Source organism: Coregonus lavaretus (genome assembly GCF_964263955.1).
Source record: "Coregonus lavaretus genome assembly, chromosome: 15".
In the NCBI taxonomy this organism is placed as follows: domain Eukaryota; kingdom Metazoa; phylum Chordata; class Actinopteri; order Salmoniformes; family Salmonidae; genus Coregonus; species Coregonus lavaretus.
Genome location: NC_140002.1, coordinates 38,773,092 through 38,789,523, shown reverse-complemented (window position 1 = coordinate 38,789,523; position 16,432 = coordinate 38,773,092). Strand labels below are relative to the sequence as shown.

General features: G+C 41.2%; 1 protein-coding gene across 1 annotated transcript; it reads right to left on the bottom strand.

Annotated features, from left to right (window-relative positions):
• Window positions 1-7,196: 7,196 nt before the first annotated feature.
• Window positions 7,197-13,033, bottom strand: LOC311142208 (dual specificity protein phosphatase 10-like; the record flags this gene model as incomplete). The annotated part of the gene is made up of 3 exons (XM_084177801.1): window positions 7,197-7,533; window positions 10,615-10,920; window positions 12,049-13,033. The coding sequence occupies 3 exons, from the start codon at window positions 13,031-13,033 to the stop codon at window positions 7,268-7,270; spliced, it is 1,557 nt and encodes a 518-aa protein (XP_084033927.1). The 3' UTR covers window positions 7,197-7,267.
• Window positions 13,034-16,432: the final 3,399 nt, after the last annotated feature.

Sequence of the window (16,432 nt, the reverse complement as noted above, 5' to 3'; positions counted from 1 at the left end):
ATTAATCACAGTGCACTCCATACAAAGAACCACTGATAAAAGTTACAAGAAGATAAACTGTACATACATGGAAAGGGACCCAATTACTACAATATGAAAATAGTAATCTCTGCTCATGAGAATCAATTGTTCAATGGGTTGGAAAAGTGAGAGGGTTACAGCAGTGTCATTAGAGGCCAGAACTGACCTTTTGATCTCCAAGGAAGCAGAGCAACAGGATAAAAACACTACTGAACAGTTCTAATGATAGGTTTTCCACATCTTATGGACATTTATTACCCTCATCATTTATAAAGGAGGATGTCTCTAATTAGAGAACAATAGAAAACAAGCCTTAAACACATATACGAATACATGTAAATTCACACAACTCATCAATTAACAGATTTACAACAAGTTCCAAGGAAGTCATACAACAAATAAATATTTGTTTAAATTGTGTGTTTCTTTTCATGTGCAAACTACAAATGGAAGATTCTTTACTCATCACGAGTTCTATATATTGAGACTGTTCCCTTTGCCTTGCATGAACTAAAGGGAGAATGTTCAAGAAGCGATCAAAGATGAAAGTCTATACAATTTTCTTTGTTATTTTCTTGATCTAATGTATGATCTAATAATAATTGTTCCTCAGAGAAGCATCTGAGTTCAGCTTGAGTCTTGGGTAAACCATACTTTAAAAAAAAAGTAAAAGTTGAATTCAATATAATTGTGTGGACACCCACTTTGCATAAGCCCTGCATTACTTTGACAAGGTTCATTCACAATAGATCCCATTGGAAAGGTGTCATTCAGATCAAATTGGAAAGAACAGCAGGAAAATAAACGAATTGTGGAGGTCACAGTGGAATATGGTGTGTTGACACACAGCACACCTATAGTAAGGTCTGATGAGTGATTGAATAATACAGAGGTCATTATTTTGGAAATACCTGGTAGAGATGACTGGAAGAAGCACTGATGAACCATCTACTCATACAAAACTGAGATCCACAGTCAAAAACTCACTCAGATGCACATACACACAAATGTGTGTACATCATGAACAAACAGAAATGTAGAAAAATATAGATCAACACATAATTACGAAGTAGGCAGGAAAAAAAATCCCAGAATCAATTAGGTATTTAGAGATCAAACTATTCAACTGCAAATTGAATATGAATGGATGGTACATTGCTTTGGATAACCAAACTATACACAGCTTAACCAAAGGCATTCTTGGTTTTCAGATTTTAGATTTCTTGCATTTTATACCAAATGTGTATATAAATCTGGAAAAAGGGCTACTGGCAGTTTTCAATCAAAATGTGTTGGGGGAAATTATGCCTTTACAGCAAAACACTTATGGCATATAATGATTACCTCTTAATCATTTGGGAACACATATGAAAGCCATAATCTCAAGTACAAAAGTTCAAGTTTTAAATACACATATTGTTGTTCTGTTATTTGTTACAGCAGCAACACCCACTCATGAGTTAGGTTTTGTCTAGCCAATCCCAGAGCTCCCTCATCAAACTGAACCCTTTGGTATGAGGTTTGGGACAAACTAGGCCTTAATGTACCTAAATCAACTGAAACAACCATCTATAGGGGTCATCAATAATCAGAAAATAGTGTGTGTGAACAACTATAAATTATTGATATAATCTACACTGAACAAAAATATAAACGCAACATGTAAAGTGTTGGTCCCATGTTTCATGAGCTGAAATAAAAGTTCGCCGAAATGTTCCATATGCACAACAAAACGTATTTTCTCAAATGTTGTGCAGAAATGTGTTTACATCCCTGTTAGTGAGCATTTCCCCTTTGCCAAGATAACCTGACAGGTGTGGATAACCTGACAGGTGTGACAGCATGATCATTACACAGGTGCACCTTGTGCTGGGGACAATAAAAGGCCACCCTAAAATGTGCAGTTTTATCACACAACACAATGCCACATATGTCTCAAGTTTCAAGGGAGCGTGCAATTGGCATGTTGACTGCAGGAATGTCCACCAGAGCTGTTGCCAGATAATTGAACATTCATTTCGCTACCATAAGCCGTTTTAGAGAATTTGGCAGTATGTCCAACTGGCCTCACAACCGCAGACCATGTGTATGGCGTCGTGTGGGCGAGTGGTTTGCTGATGTCAACATTGTGAACAGAGTGCCCCATGCATATCGGTATTCCCAGTCATGTGAAATCCATAGATTAGGACCTAATGAATTGATTTCAATTGACTGATTTCCTCATATGAACTGTAACTCAGTAAAATCAAATGGAATTGTTGCATGTTGCATTTATATTTTTGTTCAGTTTATATCCAAATTTGATACATAGCAGGACTGTAATAGATCATACTTTGCTGGGCATCACAGTATAAATTGTGCAATAAGGATCAGTAAATGTAAAACTAGTGAAAAGGAACCAAGGCACAGACTGACAGACAGGAGCTCAAGGGGCGACTGACAACCCACAGTATTAAATACAAGTTGGATGGGTTTAACCTTAAGGACCAAGGCTGAGAACTAAACAAAATGCAGGAAGTGTGTGTTTCACAGTGAACTCAATGATAAAGCTTTGTTATCGTTTTCGCGGATCAAATCCATATTTCTAAAATAATAATGCATAGTATTGTAGTAAAAGAGATTCAAACTCTACAGAGGCAGATGGGTGCACAAAGCAGATACTGTCAGAAGATAAGATTAAGAGAGGCATCATTCTGTCTGCTACAAAGGATTGCTCATTTCTGTTATCCTGAGCATGGTATAACATGGTATACACAGTAACATGGTATAACATGGTATACACAGTAACAGGGTATAACATGGTATACACAGTAACATGGTATAATATGGTATACACAGTAACATGGTATAACATGGTATACACAGTAACATGGTATAACATGGTATACACAGTAACATGGTATAACATGGTATACACAGTAACAGGGTATAACATGGTATACACAGTAGCATGGTATAACATGGTATACACAGTAGCATGGTATAACATGGTATACACAGTAGCATGGTATAACATGGTATACACAGTAACATGGTATAACATGGTATACACAGTAGCATGGTATAACATGGTATACACAGTAGCATGGTATAACATGGTATACACAGTAACATGGTATAACATGGTATACACAGTAACATGGTATAACATGGTATACACCGTAACATGGTATAACATGGTATACACAGTAACATGGTATAACATGGTATACACAGTAGCATGGTATAACATGGTATACACAGTAACATGGTATAACATATGGAGGACTAAAAGTGCCACAATTAAATAAATAAATACACCATTAAATAATTACTTAAATGTGTCATTAATTAATTCAAATTAGAATTAAATACATAAATGTGTAATTAAATGTATCATTAATTAATTCAAATACCGATTCATTTTATGTAAAATACATATATAATTATTTCACTATTTACATTTACATTTCATGATCCTGCATTGCAGTGATTCATGAATTACTTAAAACTGTCAAACTGACCCATCAAAGTCAGTGGGCGGGGCTAACGCGAATCTAGTCTGATCCATTGCTTTGGTCTGAAGTAGAGTAGGCCAACCTGGATAGAGACAATGGAGGATCTCCGTGAACTTTCCAGGGAGTTGGTTAGAGACATTTTAAACTTAGCAGAGGATGTAGAAGCAGGACCTGCTGACATTATCCGGAATTGATTTGTCTTGGCTTGATGCAGAGGGTAACCAATCAGGCGTTAGGTTCCGCCTACCAACTTTTGATGGGTCAGTTTGACAGTTTTAAGTAATTCAGGAAGTACTCCAACGCAGGACCATGAAATGTAAATGTAAATAGTGAAATTATTATATATGTATTTTACATAAAATGAATCGGTATTTGAATTAATTAATGACACATTTAATAACACATTTATGTATTTAATTCTAATTTTAATTAATTAATGACACATTTAAGTAATTATTTAATGGTGTATTTATTTATTTAATTGTGGCACTTTTAGTCCTCCATAATAACATGGTATACACAGTAACATGGTATAACATGGTATACACAGTAACATGGTATAACATGGTATACACAGTAACATGGTATAGCTGAATACAGCTTGAGGGAATAAACGGATCAGGAAGAACTAATTACTGTAACTCAAGACTAGGATGGGTTGATAGATAAAGATAGATTAGCAGATAAACAGGCAGACAGACAAGGCAGATAAAGGCCTGGATATTATCTAAAGACTAGGATAGTTGAACATTGCATTATATTTTCATTCACAACCTAATAGTTTGGCTATGGACCTCAAAGTCCTTGGTTTGGCAATCACTGGATTTAATTTAAGTTCAATATAAATCAATAAACTGTTTTTTCTACAATAATTATCTAGGCCATGAATGAAATGAAGACATGTTGACAAGGATTGTCTCTCTGCTGCCTTTCTATCTTATAAAAATAATAATTTATCTTATCTTTCAAGTCAGATTTTAATTACTACTGAATGTTTCACAATTACAGGAAATGATCATGAGTATTTTCTATATTCCCTCTTTTCCCTTGACTTCCTTCTCAGTAATGATACATTTTAACACATACATGTATAGAATGTATATTCTTTAAGTTAAAATATAAGCATTGACATAAACATTGCAAAATAAATGACAAAACATATCAATAAAATAAATACTCTGTACTTCTATATATGCAATAGTAAACATGTTCAGGATAAATATTCCACAAACAAGGAGGGCACTGTAAGAACAATATCTTCGTGCAGTTTTGTGTCTTAATTAAAGCATACAACTTTGCAGTGTTCATATTTTTATATCTTTCCAACCATCGTCTGTTAGAAAGACAACATGGATAGATCCATGACTAAGTCCCGTTCAATAACAGTCTGCTGAATCTGTTCAGTGTTGTCTGTGTATTGTTGCTCTTGACCATTCCTCTATTGGCACCAGCTCTGGTTTCATCCACTGAGTTGTAGGTTTCTGGTTTCACCCCATTTTCCTAAGAATTGGCACGATTAAACCTTGGTCACTCCTCCACCAGCCACAAGCTGCTCTATTGCACAACTCCCAAGATACAGTATACACTACCGGTCAAAAGTTTTAGAACACCTACTCATTCAAGGGTTTTTCTTAATTTTTTACTATTTTCTACATTGTAGAATAAAAGTGAAGACATCAAAACTATGAAATAACACATATGGAATCATATAGTAACCAAAACGGTGTTAAAAAAATCAAAATATATTTGAGATTTGAGATTCATCAAATAGCCACCCTTTGCCTTGAATACAGCTTTGCACACTCTTGGCATTCTCTCAACCAGCTTCATGAGGTAGTCACCTGGAATGCATTTCAATTAACAGGTGTACCTTCTTAAAAGTAATTTGTGGAATTTCTTTCCTTCTTAATGCGTTTGAGCCAATCAGTTGTGTTGTGACAAGGTAGGGGGGGTATACAGAAGATAGCCCTATTTGGTAAAAGACCAAGTCCATATTATGTCAAGAACAGCTCAAATAAGCAAAGAGAAACGACAGTCCATCATTACTTTAAGACATGAAAGTCAGTAAATACGGAACATTTCAAGAACTTTGAAAGTTTCTTCAAGTGCAGTTGCAAAAACCATCAAGCGCTATGATGAAACTGGCTCTCATGAGGACCGCCACAGGAATGGAAGACCCAGAGTAACCTCTGCTGCAGAGGATAAGTTCATTAGACTTACCAGCCCCAGAAATTACAGCCCAAATAATTGCTTCACAGAGTTCAAGTAACAGACACATCTCAACATCAACTTTTCAGAGGAGACTGTGTGAATCAGGCCTTCATTGTCGAATTGCTGCAAAGAAACCACTACTAAAGGACACCAATAAGAAGAAGAAGAGACTTACTTGGGCCAAGAAACACAAGCAACGGACATTAGACCGGTGGAAATGTTCCTTTGGTCTGGAGTCCAAATTTGAGATTTTTGGTTCCAACCGCCGTGTCTTTGTGAGACGAGGTGTGGGTGAACGGATGATCTCTGCATGTGTATTTCCCACAATAAAGCATGGAGGAGGAGGTGTTATGGTGTGGGGGTGCTTTGCTGGTGACACTGTCTGTGATTTATTTAGAATTCAAGGCACACTTAATCAGCATGGCTACCACAGCATTCTGCAGCGATACGCCATCCCATCTGGTTTGGGCTTAGTGGGACTATCATTTGTTTTTCAACAGGACAATGACCCAACACACCTCCAGGCTGTGTAAGGGCTATTTTACCAAGAAGGAAAGTGATGGAGAGCTGCATCAGATGACCTGGCCTCCACAATCCCCCAACCTCAACCAAATTGAGATGGTTTGGGATGAGTCAGACCGCAGAGTGAAGGAAAAGCAGCCAACAAGTGCTCAGCATATGTGGGAACTCCTTCAAGACTGTTGGAAAAGCAATCCAGGTGAAGCTAGTTGAGAGAATGCCAAGAGTGTGCAAAGCTGTCATCAAGGCAAAGGGTGGCTACTTTGAAGAATCTCAAATATAAAATCTATTTTGATTTGTTTAACACCTTTTGGTTACTATATGATTCCATATGTGTTATTTCATAGTTTTGATGTCTTCACTATTATTCTACAATTAAGTAAATACTAAAAATAAAGAAAAACCCTTGAATGAGAAGGTGTTCTAAAACTTTTGATTGGTACTGTGTATATATATATATTTTTTTTTATTTTTACTTAGACATTTCCGACCCAGTGGGGAATATTGATAAATTGATAAAGTGCATTGGAATGACCTCTCTGGGGCTATGGATAGTTGTGTTGTCATAGCTGAATGGTGGGATGTCACTATAGTTGTTTCTATTCTGGTTCTGCATGCGTTATGGATTTTGTAAATGACACCCTTGTGTCAGACCAGGACTCATTGCACTTCCTTAACTTCTGTAATGCTATTTACCACAAGCATCAATTGAGCCATCTGATTACAGTGTATCATTGTAAATAATGATATCCAAGCATTATATAAAATCTTGGCAAATAATTACAAATGGTATTGGATGAGGATCAGGTTGACCAGAAATGGGACTATAAATAAGTTAACCAATCAAATTATTTATCCTATAATCTATAATTCATAATCTATGCCAATAGGGACACTCTGTCAATCAGCAATCCCCTCTTTATCACTCTACCTTTCATTTCTCCTTCACAAAACTATGGCTGGCCCAATGCTGGTTTCCTCCTTCCCCTTCCCTCCATTCTGTCCCTCGTCTCCCGCTCTCAGACCTGGGTCTCAAGGCCGCTGAGTTTGGGGGTCAGGATGCGAGGAGTGACTCCGGAGTTGAGGTCCCTCTCAAACTCCAGTAGCTGACCCATGAAGTTGAGGTTGGGAGACACCACAGGACGACGGCCTCGCACATACTTGTAGGCATCAGTCATGGTCATAAGGGTGTGCTTCATCAGGTAGGCGATGACGATGGTTGCCGAGCGGGACACGCCCGCTTGACAATGAATCAACACTCCTCGCCCACTCTGGTGAGCCTCCTCTGTGGATGAAAAGAGGTGGCTATCAGATTCCTGTCAAGGATGATTGCTGGAATTCATCTACTCCACAGCTTTTTCTGGATCTGACTCTCCAGTTCTCCCATCTTCCCTTGATCCATTTATAGCTCCCTAAATGTCTCTCCAGTCACAAAACTTTGAAATAGGAGAAAGAGATCAGAGGAAAGACTTCACATAGAAATCATCATGATCCGCTTCTTATCTCAGTGCTAAAATACTTCAAGTTTCAAAGATTCTAAGCTCAGAGAGAAAAATACCAAAAGACAGGAACGGGGATAGTGAGTGCGATAGAAAATGAAGGTAGATTAGGGGTTCCAATCCAGCCCACGGGTGTTTTGAGTAAAAAAATGATCTACAGTATATACATGTACAGTGCGATCAGAAAGTATTCACACCCCTTTACTTATTCCACATTTTGTTGTGTTACAGCCAGAATTCAAAATGGATTAAATAAATAACAATTATCACCCATCTACACACAATACTATACAATGACAAAGTGAAAACATGTTTTTAGACATTTTTGCAAATGTATTGAAAATGAAATACAGAAATATCTCATTTACATACAGTTGAAGTCGGAAGTTTACATACACCTGGGTGAATTTTGGCCCATTCCTCCTGACAGAGCTGGTGTAACCGAGTCAGGTTTGTAGGCCTCCTTGCTCGCACACGCATTTTCAGTTCTGCCCACAAATTTTCATTAGGATTGAGGTCAGGGCTTTGTGATGGCCACTCCAATACCTTGACTTTGTTGTCCTTAAGCCATTTTGCCACAACTTTGGAAGTATGCTTGGGGTCATTGTCCATTTGGAAGACCCATTTGCAACCAAGCTTCAACTTCCTGACTGATGTCTTGAGATGTTGCTTCAATATATTCACATAATTTTCCTTCCTCATGATGCCATCTATTTTGTGAAGTGCACCAGTCCCTCCTGCAGCAAAGCACCCCCACAGCATGATGCTGCCACCCCCGTGCTTCACGGTTGGGATGGTGTTCTTCAGCTTGCATGACCCCCCTTTTTCCTCCAAACATAACGATGGTCATTATGGCCAAAGATGAACATACTTTTGTACCTGTTTCCTCCAGCATCTTCACAAGGTCCTTTGCTGTTGTTCTGGGATTGATTTGCACTTTTCGCACCAAAGTATGTTCATCTCCAAGAGACAGAACGCGTCTCCTTCTTGAGCGGTATGACAGCTGCGTGGTCCCATGGTGTTTATACTTGCATACTATTGTTTGTACAGATGAACGTGGTACCTTCAGGCGTTAGGAAATTGCTCCCAAGGATGAACCAGACTTGTGGAGGTCTACCATTTCTTTCTGAGGTCTTGGCTGATTTCTTTGGATTTTCCCATGATGTCAAGCAAAGAGGCACTGAGTTTGAAGGTAGGCCTTGAAATACATCCACAGGTACACTTCCAATTGACTCAAATGATGTCAATTAGCCTATCAGAAGCTTCTAAAGCCATGACATAATATTCTGGAATTTTCCAAGCTGTTTAAAGGCACAGTCAACTTAGTGTATGTAAACTTCTGACCCACTGGAATTGTGATACAGTGAATTATAAGTGAAATAATCTGTCTGTAAACAATTGTTGGAAAAATTACTTGTGTCATGCACAAAGTTGATGTCCTAACCGACTTGCCAAAACTATAGTTTGTTAACAAGAAATGTGCGTGGTTGAAAAACGAGTTTTAATGACACCAACCTAAGTGTATGTAAACTTCCGACTTCAACTGTAAGTATTCACATCCCTGAGTCAATACTTTGTAGAAGCACCTTTGGCAGCGATAACAACTGTGAGTCTTTTTGGGTAAGTCTCTAAGAGCTTTCCACACCTGGATTGTGCAACATTTGCCCATTATTCTTTTAAAAATGATTCAAGTTCTGTCAAATTGGTTGTTGATCATTGCTAGACAACCATTTTCAGGTCTTGCCATAGATTTTCAAGTAGATTTAAGTCAAAACTGTAACTCGGCCACTCAGGAACATTCACTGTCTTTTTGGTAAGCAACTCCAGTGTAGATTTGGCCTTGTATTTTAGGTTGATATCCTGCTGAAAGGTGAATTCAATGATTACAAGCATACCCATAACATGATGCAGCCTCCACTATGCTTGAAAATATGGAAAGTGGTACTCAGTAATATGTTGTATTGGATTTGCCCCAAACATAACACCTTGTATTCAGGACATTTTTTGCAGTATTACTTTAGTGCCTTGTTGAAAACAGGATGCATGTTTTTGGAATATTTTAATTCTGTACAGGCTTCGTTCTTTTCACTCTGTCAATTAGGTTAGTATTCTGGAGTAACTACAATGTTGTTGATCCAGCCTCAGTTTTTTCCTATCACAACCATTAAACTCTGTAACTGTTTTAAAGTCACCATTGGCCTCATGGTGAAATCCCTGTGCGAATTCCTTCCTCTACCGCAACTGAGTTAGGAAGGACGCCTGTATCTTTGCAATTACTGGATGTATTGATACACCACACAAAGTGTAAAGAATAACTTCACCACGCTCAAATGGATATTCAATGTCTGCTTAAAAAAATAATAATCTACCAATAGGTGCCCTTCTTTGCGAGGCACTGGGAACCCTCCCTGGTCTTTGTGGTTGAATCTGTGTTTGAAATTCACTGCTCGACTGAGGGATCTTACAGATAATTGTATGTGTGGGGTACAGAGATGAGGTAGTCATAAAAAACTCATGTTAAACACTATTATTGCATGTCCATGCAACTTATTATGTGACTTGTTAAGCAATTTTTACTCCTTAACTTATTTAGGCTTGCCATAACAAAGGTGTTGAATACTTCAGATTTTCATTTTCTATTAATTTCAAAAAACGCAGAAAAACATAACTCTACTTTGACATTATGGGGTATTGTGCGTAGGCCAGTGACAAAAACGTCTCAATTTAATCCATTTTTAATTCAGGCTGGGAGCATCGACAAGGTAGACAGTCTGGGAGCATCGACAATTCCCAAAACTATGGATAGAAGACCAGTCCCTGGGGCAAAATGAGTTTGACACCCCTGAGGTAGATACTGCTCAACTCACCGATGAACTCAAACACCTCCTCAAAGTACTGTCGTAGGTTCTGCTTGCTGTTGTCGGTAGCCGGCAGCCGTTTGTAGCGCACCAGGCCAGAGCCGAGGTGGTAGAGTGGCAGGTGTGTGGTGACGTTGACCACGTAGCCAATGTTGAGGCGCAGCAGCAGGTCCAGGTCCTGGGCGTCCCTCTCGTTGCCCAGGAAGAGGAAGGGCAGGATGGGGCTGACCACCGCATTCTCCACATCAGGGGTCATCCCACTCTCATCTGACAGGGAGGCCGGGAGCGAGGAGGAGAGCGGCAGAGTGAGGTGCACTGGGAGAGCAGAGGACAACACAACACAGTGAGAGATTGCTCTTAGAGAAATGACAATTTATTTGATTTGGATCACTGACAGGCATTCACCCTGAAGTATAACAGAGTTAGACACCGAAAAAATAAATCAAACATCAGAGATAGAAAGAGTTTTGAAGAGATGTGTGAATGAAGGAGAGACAATGAAAGTGTACAATTTATCTCATTTATGGTTCTTGTTGAGTAGGAGTATCATTGCCGTTCACTTTACTCCTGCAGAGCAAAAATGTTTGCAGCTCTGAGGAACTGCTAATGTTTTCATCATTTCATACATGTTCTCCTAACAGAGGGAGGGAAACGTACAGACATGAAAAAGCTTCTGAAACGTGTGATTCTTTATACTATACTGTATGTCATCAACACATCCTGCAGTCACTTAACAGAGTGGAGGAGGCTACAGTTATGTAACTATTAAGAATAGAGAATACATCTTAGGTTTCTGGGGCTTTGTCATTTAAATGAGAACAGCTTAATCTCCCACTGACAGGGTTCAGTGTCAGCTATTCTAATCTCCCGCTCTTATCAGCTCTCTTTGCGTTCCAATCACCCTCCCTCCATTTCACTCCTCTCTGTCTCTTTTTACGCTGGAGCCCAGGCTATAATTAACAGTCATTATCCTCAGGTTCCTTTTAAATAACCAACATGTTAGAATAACATATAAAATGAGATTGGCAGGGAAAGGAATTATATTTAAAAGATAGGTGTGGAGAAAGAGACAGTAATGAGAATAAGAATATGATGAAAGAGATTTGCTTGAACAAATGGTCATTTCTGCAGTCAGACATTAAAGCTGGTCTCTCCATTGGGGATTTTTGTTCTGTAACTATCTGTGTCCAAAAATATTTTTTAAAAATCTGTCAAAAATGCACAACGGACCAAAAATCTGGAGAAGTATAGACTAAGAGACAGAAACAGAAACCAGAGTATGACACCCTCTGCAGACGTATAGACTAAGACACTGAAACAGAAACCAGAGTATGACACCCTCTGCAGACGTATAGACTAAGACACTGAAACAGAAACCAGAGTATGACACCCTCTGCAGACGTATAGACTAAGACACTGAAACAGAAACCATGACACCCTTACCTCTGCCGCTCTCTTCGTCCTGCTCTCTGTTGAGTGAGTTTAGGACCAGGTGGAGGGACTGGGCGGAGGGGAGGGAATGGCGTCCCTCTGCATCTCTCTGTCTGGGTTTGGGTTTGAGGAGAGTGCTGGGAGCTGACGGTGGGGGTGAGAAGGAAGGAGGGGATTGGGTAGAGGGGGTGCGGGGGGAAGGGGTGCGAGGGTATGTCATATTGTCTTCCTGCCCCATGCCATCCACCTTTCCTGACTCCCCACCTTTGTTCCAGAGCCTCTTTAGGGAGTCCCGGTCTGGATCTCGCCCAGGCCCAGACCCAATAAAATCTAGGACGGCCATCTTGCCCTGCTGAAGCCGGCATCGGCCAGCGTGGTCTGTTATCTGATTCCGGGTGAACTCCAACAGGTTCCTACAGTCCAGGATGACAGGGCTGGTTCCGTTGGTGCTGTTCTGGTTCTGACCCACACATGTCTTCCCCACTCCTATCCCCATCCCGGCACAGCTCTGGTGGTTCTGTTGGGTTTTAGACCTGGTCATCTTTTTTCCAAGCTCCTCGGGCCAGATTGTGCGCACGCTGTAATCATCATCATCGGCGGGGAATACTCCCATGGGGTGCCTTGCCCCTACACCACTGCCCATCCCGGGGGGCTTGCCGCCCCGACGTGGGTTGAAGGTCACAACTATGGGGTCGCTGCTACAATAGCTGCAGGTAGAGCTGCCGGCCTGACTGGCTTTTGGGTTGCAGCCACTCACACAACTCTGTAAGGCTCGCAGCGGGGCTGAGGAGGATAGTGGGGTACAGGGCAGGCATCCCCCCACCAGTTTTTTGCGGAATGCAGCAGGACTCTCAAAGGCGCCAGCCTCCCCGGAGCAGGAGGCACATCGCAGGGGTCTGAGCAAGCCCGTACGGCAGTCCGACACAGTGCTGTTGGAGGATGAGGTGTTGGTGGTGGAGGCTGTGGACAAACATCCCCCAAGAGTTCTTAATCCCATTGCTGCGCCCCCTCTGTGGTTCACCCCTACAACCCTGTGGCCGTGGGCACAGGAAAAAGAGGAAGACGGACTCCCCCTACCCCCCTGGCAGCCAGCAGAACGTCCCCTGCCCCCTCTGCAGCGGACCAGCTTCCAGCAGCCACAGCTGAAGGGATGGGAGAAGTCGATGGTACAGGTGTGGTCTGGGCTGGGGAAACCTCCACGGGAGGAACAGGGGGAGAGGGGTAGGCCGTGATGGATCTGAGGACAATGGTCCCTGCCGCGGGATGGACGAGGCTGGTTGAGGGGTTGCTGAAACGAGGTAGGAGCACGGGGGTGGTGGGAGGGAGGGGAGGCAGGGTAGTGGGAGTTTAGAACAGCGGCATGGGGCACAGGGACAGAGTTGTGGTGGCAGGGCAGGCTCTGGGGGTTGGGGTTTTGATGGACAGGTCCCAGTTTGGAATTCTCTTTGTTACCCACGCAGGGCACTTCCCGGGCACCTCTGGGGGGGAAGCTGGCAGAGCAGACTTTGGGGGACACGTCCTGCACCTTCTCTCTTCTGGACTTGGACTGCTGTCTCTGGGATGGGACAAACTCTAAGACTCCTCCCGGGGACACTGACAGATGATTCTGTGAGGCCTTGCTCTTGTTCTGTGGGTGGTTTTGGAGTTGCTGCACTACTCCACCAGGCTTCCCTGATGTTCCCCCAGCTTTTTTCTCCCCGTATCCTGGATCCAAGCGCAACGAGACCCTTTTCTTGCTCCCCTTCACACTCCCACTGCGACCTAAAGAGTTGCTGTGCCCTCCTCCTCCTTTTATTCCTTTGTTCACGGATAACTTGATGTCGATGGTGTGTGTGTGTTGGTGGGGTCTAGGGCCAAGAGTCACGGTCCCGTTGCTGTGACAGTGGCTAGGGGTGTGTCTGACACCCTCTGAGACGATGGCCTTGTCACCTTTGGTTTTCTGCAGACGGGATGATGATCTGCGCTTGCATTCCAAAGACAGTGAGTTCGATGAGGGAGGATTGGGGTAGGACTGAGGAGGGTGGGGATGAGAAGGGCGGGAGAGAGGTTTGTTGCTAGGGGCTGTTATATGGGAGGGGGGCTGTGGGGTGGTCTGTGGGGAGGACCCACGTAGGGCCAAGTTTTTAGGGTGCTGAATAACCACTATGCGCTCGTCAAGAGGGAGTGGAGGCATCTGGGTCTACGCAAAGCTGTCTGTGTGTGTAAGAGATAGGGGAGAAAGAAACAGAAAAACAATATTAAGATTGTATTCAGATAACATTTTTAAATGACTGTTGGCATCAACATCATCACTTTTTTTTAATTCGAAGCAACATTTACATCACATCTGTCCTACGCCAGAGTAATGACCAGTGGAATAGCCAAGCTATGTAACTACCTTGCAACCTACTAGGTATGGAGTATGGTGTTATGGACACTTATTATCTTGAAAAAACTGCTCTTTGGGAAATACTATGAAACAGTCTGTATACATACCTAGTACACAAGGTATTTCCATGTGTTATTCCCATCTAGATAACACATAATAAAGCCATTTAATGTAAATTGTTGCAGAGTTCGAATTCAAGAAGAACACATCCCGTGACTATTACTTGACTACTTCTGCCGACCACTGTAATGAACGATCAGAAGAATATGTGAAGCATATTTCTGTTAGTCATCCATTGGATTTGGAAAGAAAACACAACAAAAACACACAGGAATTAAATCAAAACCAAAAGACCAAAAGACAGCCTTTATGGTTTTGCCAAAACACGGCAGACACCACTGTTTTAAGAACAGTTTGTTGAAATTGAAGTTAGGTCAAGAGAATGGTTGGAGAAATGCAGCAGAACCAAATCTCTGACCGAATAAACAGACAAATATATCTCCCTTTTAGAGAAGGCCCTTTGCCATAGCACAGCAGACTAGAGAGCTGGCTGTTACTGCCACAGGCACTGACTGACCATCGATGTACGTGTCGTAACCTATAAATAAGCACTTCGTCATGAAATACTTGAATAAAGACTGGAGGAGAGAGGACATTTTGGGCAAAGCTTTAGATATTGTATTATTAGTATCATGTTATTCTACCCTTTAAATAAAGACATTGTAAAATTGATGCCTAATTCTCATTGGTAGTAAAGACTTTGCATTTGTCATCTACTAAGCGCTACTTACTATGACAAAACCCATGAATTAGCTTTTTTTGCATTAAAGAAGATTCTCTGGGACAGGGCAGTACAGAGAGATAACAAGAGAGAGATGAAGGTTGGGAGAGAAATAGAGAGATGGGAGGACAGAGATATAAAGACAGAATATGACCTGACAGGGTAGACCACAGACTAGACAGGAGGTAGAAACATGGCAAAAGGCACTGAGGATAATTCACTCCCACGCAACACACATAGTGACCCATAGACAAAGCACACCATGCTTGGGTTTTCCACATGCATACATCCACGCACAGAGCTTGGTGATGGTATCCTAAGCCTTGCCTTCGTAGCCTGTGGTGGAGGGGGGTTGGGTTACATTGACCCAGTTTTGTCATGGTGGAAGTCAACATCACTCTGATCACTTTTCACTCACACATTGTAAACACCTCATCCGCACATACATGAACACAGTGTAACAGTGTATTGGTCCTTTTTAATCATACTGTCTAATCACAGTCAGACCAAAAACACAGTGCAAACCACAAAAACATACTTAAGCAAATGCTTGCAGCAAGCAATGCCTCGAGATCATTATCATCATCATCATTGTTCTTCAGCCCCATTCTGACCATTACTGTCACCATATCTACAATTGCAGCCAGTAGGCCTACATACATTGTGAAAAAGAGCTTCTGAATTTGGATGCTTGATAAAGGGTGTAAAAGTAATGTTTTTGCTACAGAATAAGAACAAAGATTCTGATGTGCAGAAGACAGACTTCCATCCGCTATACCAGTATGTGATTATTGTTACAGCGGTAGAAAGAAAGCCTAGAACATTTGAATGTAGAGAGGTGACCTGATGATTAGTCTCACTCTGAAGTAGAGGACCATGTGGGATTCACAAGGCACTGTCTGTCTCTTTAGGATCTTTCACCACATACAGTGCATTTGGAAAGTATTCAGACCCCTTCCCTATCCACATTTTGATACGTTACAGCCTTATTCTAAAATGGATTAAATAAATAAAAATGTCCTTATCAATCTATACACAATACCCCATAATGACAAAGCAAAAACAGGTTTTTAGATTTTTTTGCAAATTTATAAAAAATAAAAAACAGAAATACCTTATTTACATAAGTATTCAGAACCTTTGCTATGAGACTCGAAATTGAGCTCTAGTGCAGCCTGTTTCCATTGGTCATCCTTGAGATGTTTCTACAACTTTATTGGAGGCCACCTGTGGTAAATTAAATTGAT